The following is a 25364-nucleotide window of genomic DNA, read 5'->3' as shown; positions in this document are numbered from 1 at the left end:
AAAAAATCATCTTTTCCTTCATGCATAGTCCCAAAGAGGGGAAAAGGCAAATCAATGGGGGATTTTCTGACTTGATTCAAACACACCAGATCGAATTTATTGCCACCTCAAAATCCCTGTTAAACTGGGCAAATGGTTGTGTTTAACCATATGGCTAAAGACTAACCAAATTCTCGCAGAAACAAGACAAACTGACACATAGCTCACTACTGCCACCTTGTGGGTGAAATAAAGAGGCACTAACCACAGTAAATGTTACAGTCTGAAATTTAACATCAACTTTGACCTCTTATTAGTGTCAGCGCATCGGCATCCAAATACTTTTGACCTGGACATCACTTGTAATTATTCAGGTTACGGGGTGAGGCTGGATCAGCCCTCACATGCATTCCAATTCCATGGTTCCAAAGTTCAAAGATGAGATTTTTCTCTCTGTCACTGCCCACAAACTGAGCCAGGTGCTAATCCTGCCAGGACTGTTGACAGTTCAACTGTGTACTAAAGGCTAAAGTGAAGCTAACGTGCTAACATGGCTCCAGCGCCATGCTGTGCACGTTGTTTACTGTGCCACAGCTGTTTATCAGCGAGCCTACTCTGCCGCTGTGACAGCATGACTGACCCACTAAAAAACACGTCAACACAAACGCCTCACAAAGCTACAGCGCATACACACGCAAACACACACACACACACACACACACACACACACACACACACACACACACACACACACACACACACACACACACACACACACACACACACACACACACACACACACACACACACACTCTTTGGTAATGAAGACAGCGAATGCTGCCTTTATTGTCCCACCAAAAGCCTTCACTCACTGCAGCCGTTCTGTCGTGACACTTCTCAACAGTACATATATATGTTGCAGTTTACGCACACACGCGCACACACACACAGAAAAACAAGCACCGAACATGTTCCATAAATCCTGCTCCAATCACAAAAACTGCTCAGAATCTAAACAACAAAAGGAAAACAAAATCGATAAAACAGCACATTTTTTGCAACAACAATAACACACGACATTTAAGTCCTGCTGGAGCTCCACACTTACGGCATAAATAAAATGTACTAAAAATAAATCAAAACAAACATAAAACAGGCCTGAAACTAAGTGAGGATTCATCTGCCCAATATTTTTACAATGAACTCTTTGGTCACATAATCAAGCTCAGCGGTTTGGCCATCAAGTAGTCAAAACAGAAAGCTCCCAGTTCAAACCCACCTGTGTCACTTCTCTGTCAGGAAGGCCATCCGGTGTAAATCTTGTGCCAAATCAACATGCGGATCCATATCGGGGCCGCTTTAAATAAAATGGCACATTTAATCTCTTTTTAAAACACTACATTTAAAATCAGTTTTCAAAAGATGCATTTATAACCATTTTAATCAAATGACACATTTAAAAACATTTTTAAAACAGTACATTTAGAAACAGTTTTAAAACATACATCATCAAATGATCTTTTATTTGCCCAGATTTGTCCAGATTTGGAATGTTTAAACCAAACCATAAAAAGTCATTTTCTTATTGAAATCAGTTGAAAATATCCTCACAAAGTTTGAAACGGAGTTTGAACTATTCTCTCCTCTATAGCAAACAGCCTAAAATGAAGCTAAATCCAGTTTAGGGCCCTGTCCCACTGGCGTTTAGGAGGATTTGGGGATGGAATGTGCACAAAAGTGGCCCACATCCGCCAAACAACCGCAATAACTGTGTAACATTCCTGTATGAGTCAGCCACCATCCGAACACGTCCGTGATCATCCGCATAGGTACGCATGTCCGCAGCCAGGATTTTTGAGCGGCTCAAAAATCCTGCTGCGGATGAGATCCGCATCACTGCCTGAACACATACTGAAGACATACGCAGGACATACACAACCAACGCGCTGCATATCCCCTGTCATCTGCTGATATCCGCAACCGACGGGTTGGCGCGGCTTGGCGGCGGACCGGGACAGCGTGCAAAACAGATATGACGCGTGCCCAGCACGGCCACATCACGGTCGCAAATTGTATGTCGCGCATGCAGACAGAGTGGGCACGGATGAAGCGAGTGCATCACGGCCGCTGTGCCCCTCATGGGGGCGCCTCCGCGGTCGCCTTCGCTTCTGTTCCCTGTTATATCCGCTTTTCTTCCTCATGTATTCACTGATCCACCCCGGAACATTCGTCATTTCTGCCCACCTTTGTTGCGGATGCTCAGCTTTTGTCTCCTCATTTCATGCGCAAATCCTCCTAAATGCCAGTGGGACAGGGCCCTTATCTAAAAAAAAATAAATAAAATAAAAGTGCAAATCTTCTGTGAGGAAAAATCAATCATTGAAATGTTGGCAACAATGTTCACTTCCACTACAAATGCAGCATTAGCATGTCCATGAGCATCTTCAAGGTCATTGGTCAAATCTGTCTTAAAAAAAAGTTTTAACTGACCCGTGATGGAAAAAGTGCCTGGAGTGTCATTTTTGAGTTGTCCTGCTGACAGACAGAGACAATCTCCTCAATGGAGATAAAAACTCTACATCAAGTAAAGCCAATCAGCAACTTGCAATTACCAAATGCTGATGGAGGGATTGTTCTGTGCAGAGAAAAGTCTTCTCTAGAACTAAAACCATCCACCAGTAACATCACGATACGTTAACAATCAACATCAATTTACTGAGGAAAACGATGGTGCACCACAGGGATTGGTCCCAGCCGCTTTGTTTTCCTTTTTTTGTAGCACTTCTTAGGCAAATCAAGTGTTAATTAAATATACAATATGACACTAATGACACTCAACTTTACATTAATATAGTAACATTTAATCCCTCATTCAGAGAGTTGATACCTGCTGAGTGAAAAATCTGAATGTAAAATCTGATAAAACAGAGATATGGGTCATCGTTCAAACAACTCACACTTGTGTGAACGCACTAACAAACAAAAATATTCTATGAACGTAACAGAACAATCACCATTTTCTCAGATTTGGTCAAACTGGCAACGACTTAGGAATCAAACCAACAACCCAATGAGAGACAGTAGCTCTCTTCCCATGGGTGGTCAGCATGGAAATTCCCAGTTATCCAAAGAATGTCCACCCGTTCTGCTCATCTTCCCACAGAGACAGTGTGCACACACATGTGCGTGAGTGTGTGTGCTTGCACACTACGTTTCAGGAAGCCTTAAATCTGATCGTTTATCACAAATATGTACATTATCAACAAAATGTACTTGCATTTTTCATATTTCACTTTAAACTGTAAAAACAAGAATTCAAGTCAAACAAACACATGCTTAGTTACACTATACCTACAACAGTTACTTTCACCAGCAGTAATAACTAATCAGTGACTTCTCCACAACAGCAAATTAACAGTAAAATGTTAAAATGATAAACCTCCAACAAATGACTGTTGCTATTATCGCTCAAGTTTCCAGTTAATTAACTTCTTGTTCATTGAAACCACAAAGTCACCAGAAGGCAAAAATATTATTCATAGTGTGATCAGAAAACACCAACAATCAAAAAATTACAAAAAAGTGCGAACCACAGTGTTTTGTCTTATCTGTCATCAATTAATATTCATCAATCAACTCTCAGCATTTTAACAGAAAAAAGGAAAATGCGGACAGAAATTATTCTTGACTAAGACAAACTAACATTCAGTATATTTTAGAAAAACACAGAAGGTCAGTAAAGGCATCACAAACTCTTTAATACATTTCTGATTTCAAAACCTTAAGCTCAGATATGTTATTAAGTAAAAGTGACTCGGTACTTTTCCTGAAGGATCATTTCTGATATGAAATAGTTGCAAAGAGCCTAAACAACTGTTTCAAGGATTGGATAAAATTGCGATGATTTGAATTTGTTGCATAATGCTTCTCTGCCCTTTGGATTAGCGATGGATGTTAGCGTGAACACTACTGACAAGTTAGTGTAAAAATATCACGAAGTTGAACATGCTCATAATCTGCATGTTTTGTGAATGTATACTCTTTTTACATTAGTATACCCTTTTACCTTTGTACATAAACAATCAAACAAATAACAGGTTAATTCTGAGCATTTTGTATTGATATATTTCATCAATTGACTATTAAAGCTGGATGGTTTTCACTGATGCACTTAGTGCGTCTGTTAGTGCAACAGAGGAAAAAACAGATCACAACATCCACAAAAACGGCTGAAATCTTTCAGGCAGCACCAGTTCCTGATTGTTTGTCCATATACGTGATGTTAATATTAATATAAATTTGTAACTGCTGGTAATAGTAATAGCAACATTTATTTATTTACTTATTTACATTAAATACTATACCCAGCTAATTAGCAAAAATGGCTGTGCTATAAGAGCTGAACAGCGCCCCCTTCCTCTCCTCACACACAAAGTGACACAAAATAATCCTTCCATCCATTTTCTAAACCCATTTATTCCAGTTAAGGGTCACAGGGTTTAGGGCTAGGTCACTGGGTGAGAGGCGGGGTTAGGTCACAGAGTGAGCAGCGGGGCTATGGTTAGGTTAGTGGGCAAGAGGCAAGGTTAGTGTCAGGTCATTGGGTGAGAGTGGGATAAGGGTTAGGTCAGTGGGGAGACGGAGTTTAGGGTTTGGGCCAATAGGAGAGGGGCAGGGTTAGGCTATTGGATGACAGGTGTGGTTAGAGTTAGGTCAGTGGCCAAGAGTTGGAGTCAAGGTTAGGTCAGTGGGCCAGAGATGGGGTTAGAGTTAGGTCAGTGGGTGAAAGGTGGGGCTATGGTTTGGTCACGGAGTGAAAGGTCAGTTAGATGTTTGGGTGATAAGTGGGGCTTGGGGTATCACTGGGTGAGAGGCAGCGTTAGGGTAAGTCAATGGGCGAGAGGCGGGGTTAGGTTAGTAGGTAAGAGGCAGGGTTAGGGTTAGGCCACCGAGTGAGGAGGGGTTAGGGTTAGGTCATTGAGTGGATGTGGGATTGAGGTTAGATCACTGGGGGAGAGAAGGGTACAGTTTGGGTCAATGGGAGAGGGGCAGGGTTAGGCTACTGGACAACAGGCGCGGTTAGGGTTAGGTCACTGGCCGAGAGGCAGAGTTAGGGTTTGATCACCGAGTGAAAGGTGGGGTTAGAGTTAGGTCAGTGGGCGAAAGGTAGGGTTAGGTCACTGGGTGAGAGGCAGGGTCAGGGTTAGGTCGGTAGGCAAGAGGCAGTGTTAAGGTTAGGCCATTGGGTGAGAGGTGGGGTTAGGTTTAGGTCAATGGGTGAGAGGCCGGGTTAGGCTCAGTGTCACTGAGTAAGAGGTGGGGTTCATCCCGTTCAACAACAGATGGAAACACATTCACACCTACAGTTAGGGTTAAGGGTTAGAGTCACCAGTTCATCTAACCTGTCTGTCTTTGCAAGGGGGAGGAAGCCGGAGCACATGGAGGGAACCCACGCAAAGATGGAGAGAACATGTAAAGTCCACACAGAAAGGACCAGGTGGTAAGAGAACCAATGACCTTCTGGCTAACTACTAAGGCACTGTGCTGCTCTGACTCCAAATTAGTTTAACTGAATTTTATATATCAATAACTGAGTCTGATCAGATTATTAGACACTGATACAAACAGTGATAAAATGTCTAATTATGTAAGTAATGGACATATTTCAGTTTGAACTGAAACATGATTAATTGCTTCATAAATTAGTTATTCGGATTCAAAATGTAGGCATGGCTTTGTTATATTTTACCTAAAAAAAACAAATTACTATGATGATGATTTGTAGTTGATTTATGAGTGAAGTGACAGAAAAATTAGTCAACTGCTTCATAATTTATGTCAAGGATTAAAGGTAAATCAAATCTGTTTTGAAATGTGTGATATTGTGATGAAAGTTTAAATTACTGCCGTTTACTGCAGAACGATGTGAGTGTTTACTATAAGAAGAAATTCTGTTGCAACTATTCCTGGTCTCCCCTACAAAAGAAAACCAGTTCAGCTAAAGTAAACCAGAAACAATCAGACGTCTTTTACCATTATAATGATGATTAACTGATTACCCAAACACCTGACTGTTATTGTTTTTATTAATGGAACAATATAACACACACACACACACACACACACACACACACAGACACACACACACACACACACACACACACACACACACACACACACACACACGGTGTCTATTTATAACGTTGTAATTGCGTAACAAGCCGCGTTCTGATTCCACTCTACTGAGCACAGGACACACCCACACCCACACACCCACACTGTACGAGTATAAAGCTTTTGTGTCGCCGTTTCATTTTGTACTTTAAGCTGTTTTTCTTGGTGACTGATGATTTTAATCAGATTCAGTGATGTCATCATTAAGTGTCATCATTAAGTGTTTTTATCTGGTGCTGTCAGACATTCTATTGATTTCAGTGTAAACACAACATCAAATAAAATCATTTTTTATTTGGATTTATAAAAACAAAACTCAGATTTCAGTACATACCAAATCCTGAAACACAAAAGAATATTTTAAATGTACAAAAACATAATTTACAGCCGAAAAACACCAATTAAATACTGAAACACTGTTGTGACATTCAACATTTTATATGGAACTAATTTATCTAAATTATTTAACATTTCTTAAAAATATATGCCAGAAAAGGTTAAAAAAGGTGACAGTTAAGGTGACTTGTATCATGCAAAATGTTCTTGTGGCCACTAAAATAATTTGTAAAAATTCAACACTGGTTTTCTGTATATACAATAAAGTATGTTAAATATTTATGTAGCTAATGTGATCAACATTTTGAATATACACAATTAAGAAATCTTTGTAATTGAAAGACAGCAAGCTATTTTATGTAACACTATAAAACAATTAATTTTTTTCCAAACTCACACATAATAATTAGAATAATAATAACTATAATGTGATGAAAATTGAATATGCAACATATACCATTTAATGTACATAAATTGGAATTAATCTTTCTGAATATACTAAATAAACATTATGATATCATATATACAATAACACCAACAATTACAAACTGGATTTATATTTTCTATTTAAAAATAAACATTTAAAAGCATTACATAGCGTAATGAGATTATAAAAAAATACAAATAAATAAATAATTATCTATGTGAATAAGATGTTTGTGTAAGATTGAGTTTTTTTCTGATTAAAAAAATAAAACGTTTTTCTCTTTTGACAGTGGGTTATATGGCGGCAACGTGGCCTTGACCTTTGACCTCTGACCTCTTCATAATTTAACTCATTTTTAAAAAGTTATTCGTTATGAAAAAATGTATTATTTTTAAATTGTTTAGAGAAACATGTTGAAAATGCAGCCAAACAACTTGAATTTTTCACAATCATTCAGAAAATGTTTTGAAAGCAGAGTTTTGCTTAGAAAAGCAGCAAGAAAAACCGTGGTTATTTGTCATCATTCACTGATGACTGTTTTTTGGCAGCCACTGCCACGACTCTCCTAATTAAAACTTACTGAATATTCAAACGCTGCGTTTGCATAACAATGGCTGCTTTTAAACGAAGTCTTTTGTTTTAGCGCGGCTCTCCGCTGCCTCATTAAGCCGCCAGCTTAAAGTTAGCGGGTCGACAGCCGCTAACTGCAGCTCGGGCCTCGGCCCTTACCCCTCCACCCCCACGACTCTCCCCTGAACCAGAGCCCGCCGTTTGTTTCCACAGCCACCGTGCCCCACTTTCCCCCCTCGCTCCACTTTTCTCCTCCATCTGCTTTCACGTAGCAGCTCGTCGAGCGAGCACTCTGAAAACCCTGCGACTTCCATCAGTCCAAATAAACACCCATATTTACCTAAAAATCCTTATTATTGATGACAGTTATTGATCAAACAAATGCGAGAAACTTGAATCATCACATGCTGATATGTTTGATTTTATTTGGATGCATGCAGATGCCATTAATGTTCGTCTTACCATCGTAACAAATTAAGTGATCCTGAGGACAACTGCAGCCTGCAGATTTATTTTTTAGATTGTGTGTAAAATTTTTATATTTCTATTGACCAGATTTTCAGAGGGATTAAATAGCTCTTTTAGTTTATTAGCAAAGTAAAATTTATAATATTGGAATTTTTGGATATTGTTTTGACAAAAAAGGACACCTGAAGACATCATCTTCTGCTGTGACAAATTGTGATGGACATTTTTTATTCTTTTATGACATTTTAAAGGTAAAATGTGAAATAAATCCTGCTGTAAAAATGCACAAAGGCCAAACACTTTTACAGCGATTCGCACTTTCCTCTCTCTGAGTACACACAAGCTGTGAGATGGGGGGGTAAAATCAAGACAGAAAGCGCTTGGCACCGGGTCAACACCATCGGCACAAAGCTGCATCTAGCAGCCCGCCACCAAACAATGCAGCGCCACGCCGAGAGGCCGCCGCCGACATACAAAGCCGGCCCTGAGCTGCGGGGCGGCCACAGAAAGGCGTTCGCCGGCGGCCGGATGGAAGCCAGAGACCCGAGCAGACAGAAGCCGACTGTTGGCGAGCGTGTGCTGAGGTGGGCGGCTTGGCGGCGTTCAGACAACCCTGCCTCTGTTTACAACGGCGACACAGGTTGCTCAGTTTGCTCTCATCTAAAAAGAAATGTGTGAATTCTCACTTTTCAAACTGCAGAAACCATAAACGTGTGCAGAGAAGGCAGGGAAGCACAAACACCTCAGTGTTTGAAATTAAGATGAAAAGAATTAAATCCCATCATTCAGCTGAGTGAAAACTACACAACATATTTAAATTACAGTTTTTGTACAATATAACAAAAACAACATTTCACTGCACTGCTTTTAGATCAATTTTAGTATTTAAGAAAAATATATTTTCTAGTTACAAAGCTGCAGAGCGACATTTATTAGTTTGATGATAAATACATTTGGAGACGTTCAAGAGGCTTTTCCTCAGTTTCTGTTGTTTTTCTACTAAAAATAAACTTGATTTTCAAGACGACAGACAAATCCACACTGACAGGTGGATCTGTAAGAAATTCCGCTTCTGTCTCCTGATTCCATCTTAATTTACACCTGCAGCTCGCTCATGTCTGTGTGGAACATCCTGTGACAACCTTACTTACGCCTCTTCTTCGTGTTAGTCTGGATTTTTTTTTTCTCCCCACACCATCGTGGGAGGTACAGACACACAGACGAGGTCACTGGAGGTCAGACAGGTTCAAACCTGCTGAATGACTTTAAACCGTTTTTGATTTACACATGACAATCATAGTCAAAAGGAATATTTAATACTAAGATCAATATAAGATAATTGTGGTTAACATTCGGGCTAAGGTGAATCACTGATCAATATATTAACAGAAAATCCAGGAGCAGCTATTCTCATATTTAAAAAAACGGTCAAATTGTCATTTATGGAAAAAAAAACTTTGAGGAGGAGCTGCCCTTTGATTTCTGGAAATGGAATATTTTTAACTCTTGTACAGACAAAACTAATATTCAGCATAGTTTGTAAGAAATGTCATTCAACTTAAATTAGTTTTTAGTTTAATTGTAATTGAAATAATCTGTTCCGCTTTTCCTTCACTGGCACTTGTATGCAACAAGAAATTACAATAACTCTCCATTTTATAAGCCAAACACAACAGCAAATTCCACACATTTTAGGCTGAATATTACAAATACATAAATAAATGAAAACCCAGATACTTGAGAAGGACATGCATTTTAACACTGTGGGGAGCAACAAACAAACAAACAAGCGTAGTTATAACGCTAAAAATGTAACAGAGGGATTCAAATTTATATGAATCATTTCAAGAAGAAGTATTAAAAATAAATGTGGGCACATCAGACACACGAACGGAAAACTGCTTCTGCACGTTTACGTATATATTTAAAAAAAAATCAAACACGTGCACTCTGAACGGGCCGTATCGACACGCACACATGCGCGCGTGCACACACACACACCATTCCGAAGTCTTGTTTGTCCGGCAGCACGCGCACACGCACGCGCCAAACAGCGAGAGCTCGCGCGCACTTTGACGCACGTTTCACCTTCACACCTCCTCCTTCTCTCTTTCCCTCTCTCTTTCCCTCTCTCTCGCGCGCACGGTTCGCGCACACTCACCGCTTTGCCGTTGTAATAGTACATCAGCGAGTTGCCCGTCATCCCGGGGATCGTGTACGCGCAGTACATCGTCAGTCTGAAGTCAGCTTCGCCACGGTGCGATTTCTTTTTTTCTTCTTTTTTTTTGAAGGGTGGGGGAGATTTTTTTTTCTTTTTTTACTCTCCTCCCGCCACCACTCCGTTCTTCTTCCTTTCTTTCTCCCTTTTTTCTTCTTCCTTTTGCGCGGCAACTTGTGTCAAACTCTGAGCGCTCCGCACGCGGCTTCCTGCGCGTGTTTTTTTTTTCCCAGCAGCCGACAATTCCTTCACTTACATTTTCCCATATGGCTGAGCGAGGCTGCAAAATATGCAAAACAGAGAGAGAGACACAGGGAGAGAGAGGGAGGAGTGGACTCTCTCCTCCCCTCCGCCGCTCTTCCATCGTCCCTCCCCTTCCCTCTCTCCCTCTGAACTTTCCACAGTAAATCTGGAAGCCATCCCTCATCCCTCCATCCCTCATCCCTCTATCCTCCTCCTCCTCTACGTGCCTTTGAACTGAGCCCAATATTCACTTTTCCCTTCAACATTCTCTCCTCCTTTTTGCTCCTCCTGTCTGCAGCTCTTTCTTCACCTCCTTTTCCCGCTGCCCTCACACTCTATAGGGGAGACTGGGGCCGCTTGTCACAATGCAACTCCCTAAAGGACGCTGTTACCACTGACACAACAGAATGAATCCTTTCCTCACAACAGCTCCCTCTTGTGGCCATTCAGCCTCAGAAGACACTGCATGAAAATAACAACCCATCTAATGTGGTGAAAAGAAGAAACAGTTGAAAACATTTCAGAAAAATCCACCAATTTTTTTTTTTTTTAGTCAGGATGCACCTGTCAGTGCACGTATAGACAGTGCGCTGGCTGGAGCCTTTAAATATGAAATTCAAAAACAGTGCCATCCTCATTTAATTTTTGTGCAATTCATAAAATTTTGGGAATTTGAACCATGCTTCCATCTCTTGACAACAACTTTGCACACTTCCAATAGTAGCACAATTCCAGCATGGTCCAGGATCATTTCAAGGAATAGTTTAGGTTCATAAATTATGCAGGTCATCTTCCTTTTAATCCGGACTATGGAACAATGCTTTTGAAACATCCTGTAGCAATATTTTGATGTAAGAGCTAATAAGTTAATGCTAGATACCTGCTAAGAGCTAATAAGCTAAAGCTAAATACCTGCTAAGAGCTAAAATACAAATGCTAAATACCCACTAAGAGCTGATAAACTAATACTAAATACCTGATGAGAGCTGATAAGATAACTGTAAATATCTGCTAAGACCTGATACACTGTTGCTAAATACTTGTTAAGAGCTGATAAGATGATGTTAAATACCTGTTAAGAGCTGATAAGATATTAAATACCTGTTAAGAGCTGATAAGATGATATTAAATACTTGTTAAGAGCTGATAAGATGATATTAAATACCTGTTAAGAGCTGATAAGATGATATTAAATACTTGTTAAGAGCTGATAAGATGATATTAAATACCTGTTAAGAGCTGATAAGATGATATTAAATACTTAAGAGCTGATAAGATGATGTTAAATACCTGTTAAGAGCTGATAAGATATTAAATACTTGTTAAGAGCTGATAAGATGATGTTAAATACCTCTTAAGAGCTGATAAGCAAATACTGAATACCTGTGTTAATTCTTCCTCCATTTCTTTCTGTAATACGAAGTACAACTTGAACTATTCTGCACTTTTAAATTTAATCAAAGTCACAGCAAAAATAATCAGGCCTGGGCCCTGCAAGAACTTCTCTTATACAAGATCCGCTCTTACAGAACCCCGGACAATGGATACAAGGAGTTTTTATACAAGATTACATATGCGTAACAGAGGCAGACCTTATTTCGCAAAATCCTTCTGTTGTTGCCCCCTATAGGCATTCAAGAAAGGTCCATCCCCCTGCCCCAGGCCCGCGCAATAACGGGAGACATGATTTATAATTGTAAGCGACTCTCTTTATCCTAAGTGGTGCAAACTGGTTAAATCCAGTTCTACATGCACATACCAAGAAAGAACAAAGGAAAGTGAGAATAAGAATGAAACTAAAAGTATAACCCTAAATAAAATAACTACCTTAATACCAAAACAAGTACATAAAAAACAAATATAGAAAACCAAAATTGAACACAAATATATCTAACACCTGCCAAGAGCCTATACGCTAAATAAACTGTTAAGTGCTAATAAGTTAAAGCTAAATGCCTGTGTAGAGGTGACAAGCTAACAAATACACACTAAGAGCTGATATGCCAAGGCTAAATGCTTGCTAAGAGCTAATACTTTAATGCTAATTAAATGTTAAAAGCTGATAACACTAAATACCTGTAAAGAGCCAATGAGCTATTACTAAATACTCATGAAGAACTGGTGAGCTAATGCTAAACCACCTGATAAGAGTTGAAAATCTAATGCTATATACCTGTGAAGAGGTGATAATAATACCAGCTATAAGAGCTGATATGCTAACACTAAATGCTAAATACCTATAAAGAGCTGATAAGCTAATGCTAACTATCTGCTAAAGGCCCATTTACACAAGCATGCCTTTGCTTCGTGCAACAGCACGACCTGTATCGTGAAGATCCCACCCGCTCTGTTCCACTGGCTGCCACAAGCTCTGCGCTGGAAGCTGCATATATAAAATAATTATTTCATGGCGGATTAATCTTTTTCTCTTTTTTTCTGCAAATTGGCCAATGAAAACGGCTCTAATCACTTCCTGAATCACAGAGGAGGCTGCAGCCAGAGCCGTTCGCGCGCGCGCCTACCAAGCTGCAGAAAGCATTTTGAGCAGTCTAAAAAGTAATTATTTGACTTGTTTACATCGTCAAGGCTTGATAAAACAGTTGCATGTTTTTTCCTTCTTGCCAGCAGCTGTTAAAGTATTTTTATGTTTATAACAGATTTAACTTCTTGTTATAATCGTTCAGACGAGCTGCGCTCTCATGCAATCTGCTGACGTCACCACTCGCTCTGTTCACTTCTTGTTTATTCCACTTGACGAGCTGCACGTTGTGTTGTAGATTAGATCGTGCTACATAGCACGACATTTGTGCGTGAAAGATTTTTTGAACATTTCAAAATTCTCTGTGTGCAATAGCACGCACCGGCGCCCCTCTGGCGTCCTGTCTGCACCAGTTAAAGACGAGTTTACTGTCGTGAAGCAAAGGCATGCTTGTGTAAATGCCCCTTAAGAGCTGATAAGTTAACACTAAATGTTAAACGCCTGCAAAGATTTATTTAAGCGAGTCACATGTATGCTGGAGGTCAGAGGTCAAGCCTACACAAACAACTGTTTTTTAAATGTGATTTCAGGTAATTTGTATTTGTGAACTGTTTTCGTAATTCAAACCCTGATTTACCTTTAGTGTCATTTGTTTGTTTGTTTGCAGAGTTTTGTTTTGTAATTATGAAATGAAATCTGATTACATCAGATAGGAACATGTTCACTGGGTAACATGACCTGGTTAATAATTTCACTATGGGAAATAAAGTGTTTATTGTAAATATTGACTTTATCCATCTGCAGGATGTAACAGTGGATCCAAACCAGGACAGGAAGTGAAGTCAGCTTTCTGGCAGAAAAAATACGTATTTGACCTTGAAGTTGATCTGAAGTTTTGCAAATGGCAAAACAGACATTTTTAAACTCATTTTTTTTAATTCAGCCAGGATGCCAAAATAAACATTCAGGAATACAAACTCTGAAACGCATTCATAGTGACCAGCTGCCTCTGAAGTCAAAGGTCAGATTAAATAAGCGGTGCCTAAAAATGATAATAATAATAATAATAATAATAATAATAATAATAATAATAATAATCACAATCTTTGGGTAAAGAGACTCTGTTTTAGATGAGCTGTTGAGCTCTGAAATAACACATGCGCAGTGGAGGAAGGGCAGACCGATTTTTAGGGGGGGACCATTCAGTCTGCAACGCCAGCTCTTTAAAAAGTTCAGAAAATAATGAGTCACCAACAGCTTAAACTTTTTGTTGCTGTTGTTGTTACTTTGTAGTTTTAAGGTATTTGTGTTTTTAGCTCCAGTCTCACGAGCAATCACAAAATCACTGCTTCAAAACAGCTCTGTAACAGGAAGTGTTTCAAAAAAGCCCCCAATGAGGCTGCTATCGCCTGACAAAAAACAAAACCCCAAAAAACTAGAGATTTCTCTTAAACTTGAAGGACAGATGAGACACAGCAGATGATAACATTTTTTTTTGTTTGTTTGTTTACAAAAGATACAGATCCACATGCAGTTTCAGACCAGGGCTTATAGTCTGATACCACTGTTTGATCCAGATTGTCTAGTTCACAGTGTTAGGTTTTGTTTTGTTTTTTAAAGTAAATCAGATAAAAACTAACATAGAGCTTAAAAACTGCTGAGACATGATGGTGTATGTGGTTCAGAGTCTCCTTCTGTAAAACTTTAGCCTAGATTTCACATTTGCTCAAAGTTATGGGAGCTGCCATGAAGCTGTGACAGGAGAGCCAATTGACAAAACTCTGCAGTAACGGCCACCAAACCCATTAACTGCTTTCAGAGTTGTTATGGGTGTCTTGGTGGCTTCCCTCATGAGACTTCTTTGTGCATGCTCAGTTTGTGAGTATGTGCTGATCTGGGCATGTTTATCAAGGGTACAGAAAAAAAACCCACTAGAATAAAACCCATGGAAAAAAGGCCCACTAGAAAAAAAACCCCAGGAACAAAACTTGTATCATGCAAAGTTTCAGATTAAAACTGATTTTAATCTCCCATGAAAAGAGAATTCTTTCAAAACACATCAAACAACCAATATGGAAGGGTATATGGTGTGACATATTACCAAGAAACTTGAAACAGAGGTGGGATTGCTTGATGGTTTAGGTGCATCCTCCTGTTTGTATCAGGAGGCCCCCGCCACTTTGGAATGTTCATTAGGTCACCATCGACGGGCAGAACCGAACCAACAACTTGAGCAAGGCATGAAATCTGTGCTACAATGAACTGGTCAGGCATTCGCATCCCACCATCTGGAAAGAAATCGAGAGCTTGCGGAAGGACCAAGCCCTTGTCCAGGCTGACCTTGTGTGGGATGCTCGAGGAGAGCCACGCATGAAGCACATGAAGAAGGCCACCAAAAGGCGACAGCAAAGACTGCGTAACTTGTGTGTGGATTATTGTGAGGGTCACAAAAGTGTGGCAGAACTATTGAGAGGGGCTGGGCACTGCATTAGGTGGATGTAAAGTCTATTTAAATGTTACAGTTACACTTATGACAATAAACTGTGATAAATAATACAAGGGTTTTTTTTCCCCCCAGTGGGTTTTTTCCCTCCACCCATTTACCAACCTGTCCTCATAATTCTTAATATGTGATTTGACTGACCTCCAATAAACTTACAACACCAAACTAAAACAACTTCTGTCAGCTGAGTTATAATAATAATAATACTGAACAATACTTAATGTCATGTTGTATATTTCTATTTCAATTCAATCATGTTGAGATTTGAGTTTTTACATTTTGATCTGAAGGCATCAAACAAGAAAAATATGTTAAGGCCAAAATCAACCTACTCAACATTGGAGTGACATCTCTGCTATTTTGGCATTGTGGGATAGCTCGCCGGACTACTTTTGCCTGATCCAGTGCTGAATTTGCCGACATGAGAAGATGCTGCTGGATGAGTGTGAGTGTACTGACTTACTTATCATTTAGGCGTAAAAACACACAAGATACACAAGTTGTTGTGCCAAATATACTCCTTATGTTTTTGTTATCATGAAAATGTACTGTCATCTCAAACACAGCATTGTTTGGGAACTAAGTTTTGCTCAGGAATTTATCAAGAAGGTTGGCCGCGGGTGCGTACTAACACAGAATATACAAAAAACCATATAGTTGTTCGGCCAAAACGAGAGTGTCCACTTTTAGCTTGCCATAAGCTAAGTTAGTGGCGCTTGTGAGAGTGTGGGCCAAAGTGTGTAAAATTATGATTGTTGTTTTCTTTTAAATAAACATTTGCTCTTTGCTCTGTTTGCAAACAAGGAAATTCTAAATAAATATATAAATGAATGTATTTTAAAGAGATTTTGTGGTTCATTGGTCAGAGAAATGTTTGTGAAATCTTGAGACAGCTTCGAAGTTTCAATCCTTTTAACACCGCGTGCATTTTTGGAAGAATTCTGCTTTTAATCACAAACTACCTGACGGTGCTATTGCAGAGAGAAGCTGATTTAATAACTTGACAGTGGCACTGGCAGGAGTATGCACTTTTTTAGCTCTTATTTTCTATAATTTTTTTTATAGAAATTGATAATAAAAAGAAAGCACTGACGCAGCGTACTTATCAATCACTCACACAGGAAATGACAAAAGCAGAAAGGAAGGCGGGTTTAGTGTTCCACATTTCGCAGTGACATCATCGTTATTAACGTCATCATCATTCATCCTCATCAAAAAAATAATAGAGCCTAAAAGAAGCGAGCAGACCTCCCAAACCTCACTGTGTCCCTCTCTGTGCCGTCTTTCAGCTTTAATTTGATTAAAAAGCGAGATGCAGGAAGGGGAGGGGGGCTGATGCACATCTAATAAGTGGACCATCTGTCTGCGGCGCTGGCTCACTCCCAACATTGTACTGAACCAAAAGAAGGATGGAGGGAGAAAAAATAAAACCAAAACACTGACCCCGGCTGAGGGAAAGAAGCAGAGACAGCGTTTTTAATTTTGTCTTGAAGCTTGCTTGGTCAACAAACCTGCAGAGGAAACGAAGAAGAATGAGGAGTGAAGAAACCAAGGAAATAAGTGTAAGAGAGAAGGTGGGGAAAAGGAGGGGATGAGAGGTCAAATGGACAGAGGAACCAAGAGCAAAAAGGGGAGGAAGGAGGTGAAGAGGATAACAGCTACTCTCTGCGCCTGAATGCATCATCATCATTCCTGTCCGATGACCACGTTGTCATTTGGAGGCTTCAAATGTGACGCGTGTTGTGTTCATGTGCATATGGCTCTCTGAGCATCACACAGCGACTCATCAGGAACTGACTACTTGCTTTTACTCCCACTATGGTTTTGGTCACAGTGAATTTCATATTCATGTGTAGTTTTAATAACAACGTCCACACACATTAAGGACAGACACCCTTCCACAGTAACGCCAACTGGCTCTGACAGAGTCATTATTTATTGGATGTCTTCTGAATGAGACTGACGTGGAATACATCGTATTCATGTTCACTATTATGCCATCACATCTGTCCATAAGCACAGCCCAATGCACAGTATGTCCCTGAACACACCACCATATTTCATCATAAAAGCAGCATCTGGTACTTTATGTCCATGAATGCACCATAGTGTTTCTCTGAATGCAATATGCTGCAGTTTGTCCATGAACACATCACATTACCTGCCCATTAATGACTCACCACTCCTGTAAACAAATTCACTGATACGTATGTCCAAGAACACAGCACAATGTCTTCCAACACCCCCCCGCCGATCGTACTGTATGTCCCTGAACACACTACACCTGCAATAAAGGCACGCCTGTCTCCTGTGCCAGTTCTTGAATGCACCACGTTGTGTCCATGCACACTACTGTGTTTGTTCATAACGCATCACATGACCTGCCCATGAATCATCACATCTGTAAATGAATTCATCAACATACATGTCCGTGAACACAAAACGTGTTCCTGAATGCATCACCTTCTATCTAACTGAACACACCATGTCTTCAAAAAACACCCCACTATGTGTTGTTAAGTCTCTGAACACATCACATCTGACAAACACACACCACCACACCTGTTTTCTTTTCTTGTTCCTGAACGCATCATCACATGGTCCATGTGACACACTCCTGCCATCATTTCATCTTTACTATCCACCTCCTTCACTTCCTCTCTGTCTTTCCTTCCTTTTCCATTTCTCTTTTCCTTCTTTGATTCTCCTCCCATTCTTTCCCTCCTCCTCTTCCATCCCTCACTCCACACCCTTGTTTTGTCTCAACTCAACCTCTTTTCTCCTTCTACCTTTTCTCTTTATCTGTTCTCTATCTCCTTTGCACTTTTGTCAAGTTTTAATCCATTTGCTCATTTCTTATCCTCCCTATTGCCTCCCTTCATATTTCTCCTGTTTCTTTCTCCGTCCTGCACCTTGCTTTTTAATCCACCTTTCTTTCATTTCTACTCACACTTATCTCTGTCACTGTTCTTCTCTTATTCCTCCTCCTCCCGAACCATTTTCCATCTTTTTCTGCTCTACAGCTTGCAATCCTTACTCCTCTCCTTATTTCTTTTGCTTCCCTCTTGTTCTTCTCCTCCACTCACCCTCGTCTCCTTTCATTATGCACTTCCTCCTCTCCTCTCTGGGGGTGACAGCCCCTCTCTTTTACTGCCAAACTCAAATTTCATTCTGATCTCAAATCGAGAGGATTCCTTCACATTCTCTCCTCGTCTCACCAGCTCTACTTTTCAATCAGCATCTCTGTCTGCTTTCTGATTGGCTATTCAAAGAATTCACCATGGATATCCATAGTATGATCAATAAATCAACAATGTACTGGAAGCCAGAGGCCCATTTAATGTTGAGAACAAATTCAGCTTTGTTGACATGAGTTATTATTCTAATGAAATGGCGGGCGGGAGGGGGCTCATAATTTGATGGGAAAGAAAATAATTTCCCATGATCTTTGAATTAAAAATTAAAATAAAAAAAAATTAAAATTAAAGTAATGATTGTATGAGCAATATTAATCAATGCATGATAATGTGGGCCATAAACTACCACTTCTGGGGCCTTATGTGGCCCACAGGTTGCCAGTTTGAGGTCCCTGTATTGGCAACCCTCAGGTCAAAGTGTTTCATCATCTTAGATCCAGATCAACAGAGGGTGTAAGAGAAGGACCCTGTTCTTTATTTTATTTTATTTTTTTAAATCTGGTTTAATCAGCATGAAAACGTGATGTGGTTTCAACTCTGACTGAAAATCAGACGCTAATTTCTGTGGAAAAAATAAACTGAACCAAGTGAGAGAGTGTTTGGAGAGGGCGAAAGTGTTTGTGTGTCTGGCATCCGTCAGAACCATGGCCCGCTGAAAAACAGAGAGAGGGAGGATGGGTGAGAAAGGGAGAGAAAGAGGAGAGAGAACAAGAGACAGAGGGGGAGGAAGCAAGAGAGAGAGAAGAAGAGAGAGGGAGGGAGGGAGAGTGAGAGAGGGAGAGAGAAAGAAAGCGAGAGAGCGGGAGGAACAAGAGAGAGAGAAGGAGAGAGAGGGAGGGAGAAAGAAAGAGAGAGAGAGCGGGATGGAGCAAGAGAGAGAGAAGGAGAGAGAGGGAGGGAGAAAGAAAGAGAGAGAGAGCGGGATGGAGCAAGAGAGAGAGAAGGAGAGAGAGGGAGGGAGAAAGAAAGAGAGAGAGAGCGGGAGGGAGCAAGGGAGAGAGAAGGAGAGAGAGGTAGGGAGAAAGAAAGCGAGAGAGCGGGAGGGAACAAGAGAGAGAGAAGGAGAGAGAGGTAGGGAGAAAGAAAGAGAGAGAGAGCGGGAGGGAGCAAGAGAGAGAGAAGGAGAGAGAGGGAGGGAGAAAGAAGAGAGAGAGAGCGGGAGGGAGCAAGAGAGAGAGAAGGAGAGAGAGGGAGGGAGAAAGAAAGAGAGAGAGAGCGGGAGGAGCAACAGAGAGAGAAGGAGAGAGAGGTAGGGAGAAAGAAAGCGAGAGAGCGGGAGGGAACAAGAGAGAGAGGAGAGAGAGGGAGGGAGAAAGAAAGCGAGAGAGAGCGGGAGGGAGCAAGAGAGAGAGAAGGAGAGAGAGGAAGGGAGAAAGAAAGCGAGAGAGAGCGGGAGGGAGCAAGAGAGAGAGAAGGAGAGAGAGGGAGGGAGAAAGAAAGCGAGAGAGAGCGGGAGGGAGCAAGAGAGAGAGAAGGAGAGAGAGGTAGGGAGAAAGAAAGCGAGAGAGAGCGGGAGGGAGCAAGAGAGAGAGAAGGAGAGAGAGGGAGGGAGAAAGAAAGCGAGAGAGAGTGGGAGGGAGCAAGAGAGAGAGAAGGAGAGAGAGGGAGGGAGAAAGAAAGCGAGAGAGAGCGGGAGGGAGCAAGAGAGAGAGAGGGCAGGAGAGTGAGAGAGGGAAAAAGAAGGAGACAGAGCGGGAGAGCTGCAGCACCCTAATTATGTATGCATGATTTAATCTGTGACTCAATAATATGCAAATATATTCATATGTTAGTTTCTTAATTAAAAATGCAAAGCAGCCCTTATGGTGATTTTTCTGTGATTTTCTGTTCAAGTTTCACGAACGGAACTTTTTCATAAATTCAACAAATTGTGGGGAAGCGTACGGCGGGGGGTTAAAAACTTCCCACTTCAAGTGTGAGAATAAAGTGAGGGAAGAGGCGGGGACTTGTTGATTGAAATCATCAGAACACCTTCAGATTATCTGAAACGTATTTTTGCTAAATTATACATTCACTGCAAATTTACACCAGTCTTAAAATTCATGTCAGAATGTTTATTACAGTTTTATTACATGTGTTAGCGGGCGGTGTGGTCTACCGGAGATGGGCGGGGCTTGGATTTTGCACCAAATCAATTTGTGAAATCACCATCTGATATCACAATACACATGTCACAGACAGCGTTGTCAGGATTACTTTGAAATGTAATTAGTTACTGAATACAAAATACAATTCAACCAGAATACTTTTGGATTGCTTACAAAGACATTTCAATACTTCTGAATTTTTATTACATTTAATACTTTTGAAATTTTAATAGTTTTGAAAATTTATGACTGAAAACGATGCACGTCATACTAAAAATGGACTGTAATTACCTATGAATTACAAATTAAAATAAAGTATCTCAAAACTGTTATAATTTAATTTATTATCAGATAAAAAAAGAACACATTTGTGGCTATGTGTGTTAAAAGTGTTCAGATTATGCTGTAAGTACTCCAAAAGTATTCTGATTGTATTTTATATTCAGGAACTGATTATATTTTAAGTAATTGTTCCCCAACTCTGCTAACAAATGAGCTAAACATTTTAAAGTTGGCTACCGAATAAGTAGCCAAGCTAGCCGGCTGCCACTGCATTTGTATGGTTTGCCACTGTATTCGCTGAGCTCGGCTGACTAGCCTTCAATTGTGTATTTCAGCATTTTCATAGTTGGCACATTACAAACTATATCCCTGTTAGTATGGTCATCGTAACAGAACGAAATTTGAAGTCTCACGTCACCAGTATTTGGGAATTAAATGGTTCAGATTTCACACTGGATATTTTTCCAGTGGACATCTGACGCCCACTACTGGTGATATGAAGGCTATGACATTTCTTGGGCACAAGTGAGCATTTGATAAATCCAGTTTGACATATAAATCTGATCTGTTTCACCTTGTTTTACATGAAAAACTGCATGTCATGGATTTATTTACTGCATAGGAGAAAAGCAACTGCTGAGAAAAAGTCTTTCTGCAGTTCTCAAAATGTGGAGTCAAACCTGAGTCAAGTGTTTTCACATTTTTCTCATGATCCCAAACCTGCCCTAAATATATTTTAACATATTTAAACATAAAAATAAAATAAAATATAATCATATGTGAATTTGAACTTGCTAAGTGCTCAGACATGCCACATTTCTAAACTCGAAAACATCTCACACAAACTTTTAAACTAACTGTCAAAAATTAATCAAAACTCAGCAACTCGATGATTAATTAGAGATAATTGTGTCACATTTTGTTTTCTTGTGATCAGGAATTCCTTTTTCCATGAGAAAATGGTTTTGACAGCTTGTCACGTTAAGATCACGGGATAATTAGCGTGTCAGCAGGCAGCGCTCTCCAAATATTACTCTGTGTCTCATTCAAGGAAACTCAGACATTTGATAATTCAATCAGCTGCCAAAAATCTTTGTACTGATGATGGCTGTCATTAGAACTAAAGCCAGAACATAAAAGCTCATTTATTTTTAAATAACATGACTGATGACGTCATAAAGAGGGTCTGATATGCAGCAACCCAGACTGTGTGATGTCATGTGTGAGGCACAATGTTTTCTTTTCCCAAAAATTCACTTTTCTCTGTTTTTCTGTTACATGTATCATGTACACGTTTCTGTACACGATATTTTTCATCTATATTATAACAGCCAAGTGGCCTCTGTGTGCGTGCATGTGGCTTCGATCACGCAGAAACCGGGGAGACTTGACATTTGCTGTTTGGAATTTTGGGTCTAGGACGAACGCTGCAAAAACAGAAAGTTCATAGGACTATTTTTGGAGAAATTAGCAATCTTAGCTAACCAGTAAACAGTGGACATTGTTGCAATGCACCATGGGAGTTTGGAGTTTTAAATGTTGTTATTGTGGTTGATGTTAGTTTAACAGTGTTGTTAGTGTTATTGTTTTGTTTTTGTAGTTCAACTGATTTAGTCAGTTTAGTCAAGTGTCATGTTGTCGTTACCATAAGTAAAAAAAGTATTTCTTTTGATGTCATCTGCCACCGTCTCTGTTTTGTGTGTCTGTAAAAATTAAAAGCACCTGCTTGTAGTAGAATGCAGAAAAAAACAAAAGCTCTGCGTGCGTGCGACTGGGGACAGCTGACATTTGCTGTTTCGTATGCTTATGGATTTTGGATCAATGATGAAAGGTGCCAAAATGGAACACTGATAGGACTAACAGTTTTGGAGAAACTATGGATATTAGCTATCATTGCTAATTACATTCTGGACTAACATGCAATTCCAGCAGGGGGTGGTAAATCATTTTTATAAGTGTGAGAGTGTGTGTGTGTGTGTGCTTTTATTTAGTAAGTTCAATGTAAGTACATATTATAACTGTAAATATGTAATTGTAAATACGTTACAAATACATGGATGACACAAGAAAGTGAAAACATTTATTTCTATTGTGGTCCATTTAAAAATCAAATGACAAAACAGAAATAATAACAAAATATAATAATACTACTACTACTACTACTACTAATAATAATAATAATAATGTGTATATGATAACAAGAAGCTAAAATATTCATCCATTCAATCCATTAATACAGGAAATTAACATTTAAAAATTACATCATTAACAGAAAATAAAACGCCTGAGTTCTTCATAAAATTGTTGAGGTCTGAGGTTCTAAAAACATTCTGGACTCACATGCCATTCCAACTCATTATACAAGCTTTGCTTAATTTATTACCATCCCTGAAAAATGTCAGCTACCTATTTTATAAACATTACCCAATCTAGATGTGTACATGCATGTATATGTGTGCATCTATGTACATGCATGTGTGTGCACACGCATGTGAGTGAGTGAGTGTGCGTGCATGCATGCATGCGTGTTGTATGTTGTGGCCTTGGAGCTGCCGGTTATTGCAGCCAAATGTTTGGGCTCAGGAATGTTTGAGGAACATCTGCAGCAGGCGCGCACATGTGTGAACATTTTCAGGCTGAGGTCATGCTGTAAAGAAAGAAAGAAAGAAAAAAAGCACCAAGCGGAAATGGTCACAGTTTTCAGATCCTCTCTGAAAGTAAAGGTCACAAGGCTGTGAACAAAAACCTCACTCACAGATCCAACAGGTACTGGTTACACTTTCATGCAAGTCCTGCAGGGCCCCCTGGTGGTGGTGGTGGTCGGTATGTTGTAAGACAAAGTATTATTTATTGTCATTCTAATCATGCTGCCTCAGAAATATCAGCTGACAAAACAGAAAACTGTAACTAATTTATGGACTGTCAGCAAAAAACTGTAAGTCAACAGTTAGTTTATCATGAGCGACATATCATCTGTCATACATTAGCTTAAAAAAGTAAGATTGGCAACTACAGCTAGCTAAAGTCAACACTTTGTCAAGGTTAATATGGCCATGGACCCGATCAGAACTAGTAGAGGATTTTATTGATGAGTCATTGGACTGAGCAGCTTTTGTTTTGCTATTGCAAGAGCTGCATGTAAAATAAAGTCTCTTGTGCTTGATGTGACAGAGAGAAGAGCGGAAACAGAGGAATAGATCATGCTTTTTTTTTTTTTAGATTTATACAAAGAAATGCTTTCCAATACAACTGATGAGGCTTTGGAACTTATTTGGAAGAAGAAATAGATTTTTTTTATTATTATTATGTCAAACATGTTCAAACATTTACATGTCCCAGTTCCTGATAGTGATTGTTCTCAAGTGTTTTTCTCATTGGAGCGATAAGTAAAAATTTGTTCAATGTTCCACGTCAGCTTGGGCTTCCTTTAGGATTTTACCATTTGTTTAATGTAATTATCAAAGTGCTACCACTTTAGAGAGTTACTGTTTTTACAGAGTTACTATGATTTTATGGTTGCTGTGTTTTTATAGAGTTACTGTTAATTTACAGAGTTACTGTGTTTACAGTTACTATGTCTTCACAGAGTTAACTATATTTTACAAAATTACTGTGTTTTTATAGTTAATGTGCTTTTACAGTGTTACTGTGTTTTACAGAGTCACTGTATTTTATAGTTACTGTGTTTTAACAGTTATTGTGATTTTACAGAATTACTGTTCTTACAGAGATACTGTGGTTTCATAGGGTTATTGTGGATTTATAGAGCTATACCATGGCTTTATAGAGTACTGTATTTTTATAGTTACTGTATCTTTATAGTTACTGATATTTTACAGAATTACTGTTTTTATAGTTACTGTCCTTTCACATAGTTACTGTATTTTTACAGAGTAACTGCATTTTTATAGAGCTACTGTATTTTTATGGAGTTATTGTGATTTTACAGAATTACTGTTTTTACAATGTTACCGTGGCTTTATAGCGTTATTGTAGTTTTATAGTGTTACTGTGGCTTTATCGAGTTACTGTGGCTTTACAGAGCTACGGTGGCTTTATAGTTACTGTATTTTTATAGAATCACTATATTTTTAAGAGTTTTTGTGTTTTTAACAGTTATTGTGTTTTTAATAGTTATTATGGTTTCATAGAGTTACTGTGGCTTTATAGAGTTATTATGTTTTTAACAGAGTTATTGTGGTTTCACAAAGTTACTGTGGCTTTATAGAGTTACTGTATTTTATAGAGTTACTGTGGTTTCATAGGGTTACTGTGGCTTTATAGAGTTACATTATTTTATAGTTAGAATGATTTTAAAAAGGGTTACTATGACTTTATCAAGTTACTGTGGCTTTATTGAATTGCTGTATATTATAGAGTTACTGTGTTTTTATGGAGTTA

At 39.4% G+C, this 25364-nt stretch overlaps 1 protein-coding gene across 6 annotated transcripts in view; it reads right to left on the bottom strand.

Annotated features, from left to right (window-relative positions):
* LOC117529754 (transcription factor 4-like) overlaps positions 1–25364 on the bottom strand; it is a 236245-nt gene that overhangs the window by 92843 nt on the left and 118038 nt on the right. The window contains exon 1 of one of the 6 annotated variants that reach the window (XM_034192608.1): positions 10116–10817. The exons of the other annotated variants lie outside the window; for them this stretch is intronic. Coding sequence (XP_034048499.1) covers positions 10116–10184 — 69 coding nt within the window. The 5' untranslated portion in view covers positions 10185–10817. Of the gene's footprint in view, positions 1–10115; positions 10818–25364 lie in introns of those variants that run through there. 6 annotated transcript variants of the gene reach the window in all.

This window comes from Thalassophryne amazonica, chromosome 17 (genome assembly GCF_902500255.1).
Source record: "Thalassophryne amazonica chromosome 17, fThaAma1.1, whole genome shotgun sequence".
Lineage (NCBI taxonomy): Eukaryota > Metazoa > Chordata > Actinopteri > Batrachoidiformes > Batrachoididae > Thalassophryne > Thalassophryne amazonica.
This window is presented reverse-complemented; position numbering and strand designations above follow the sequence as displayed.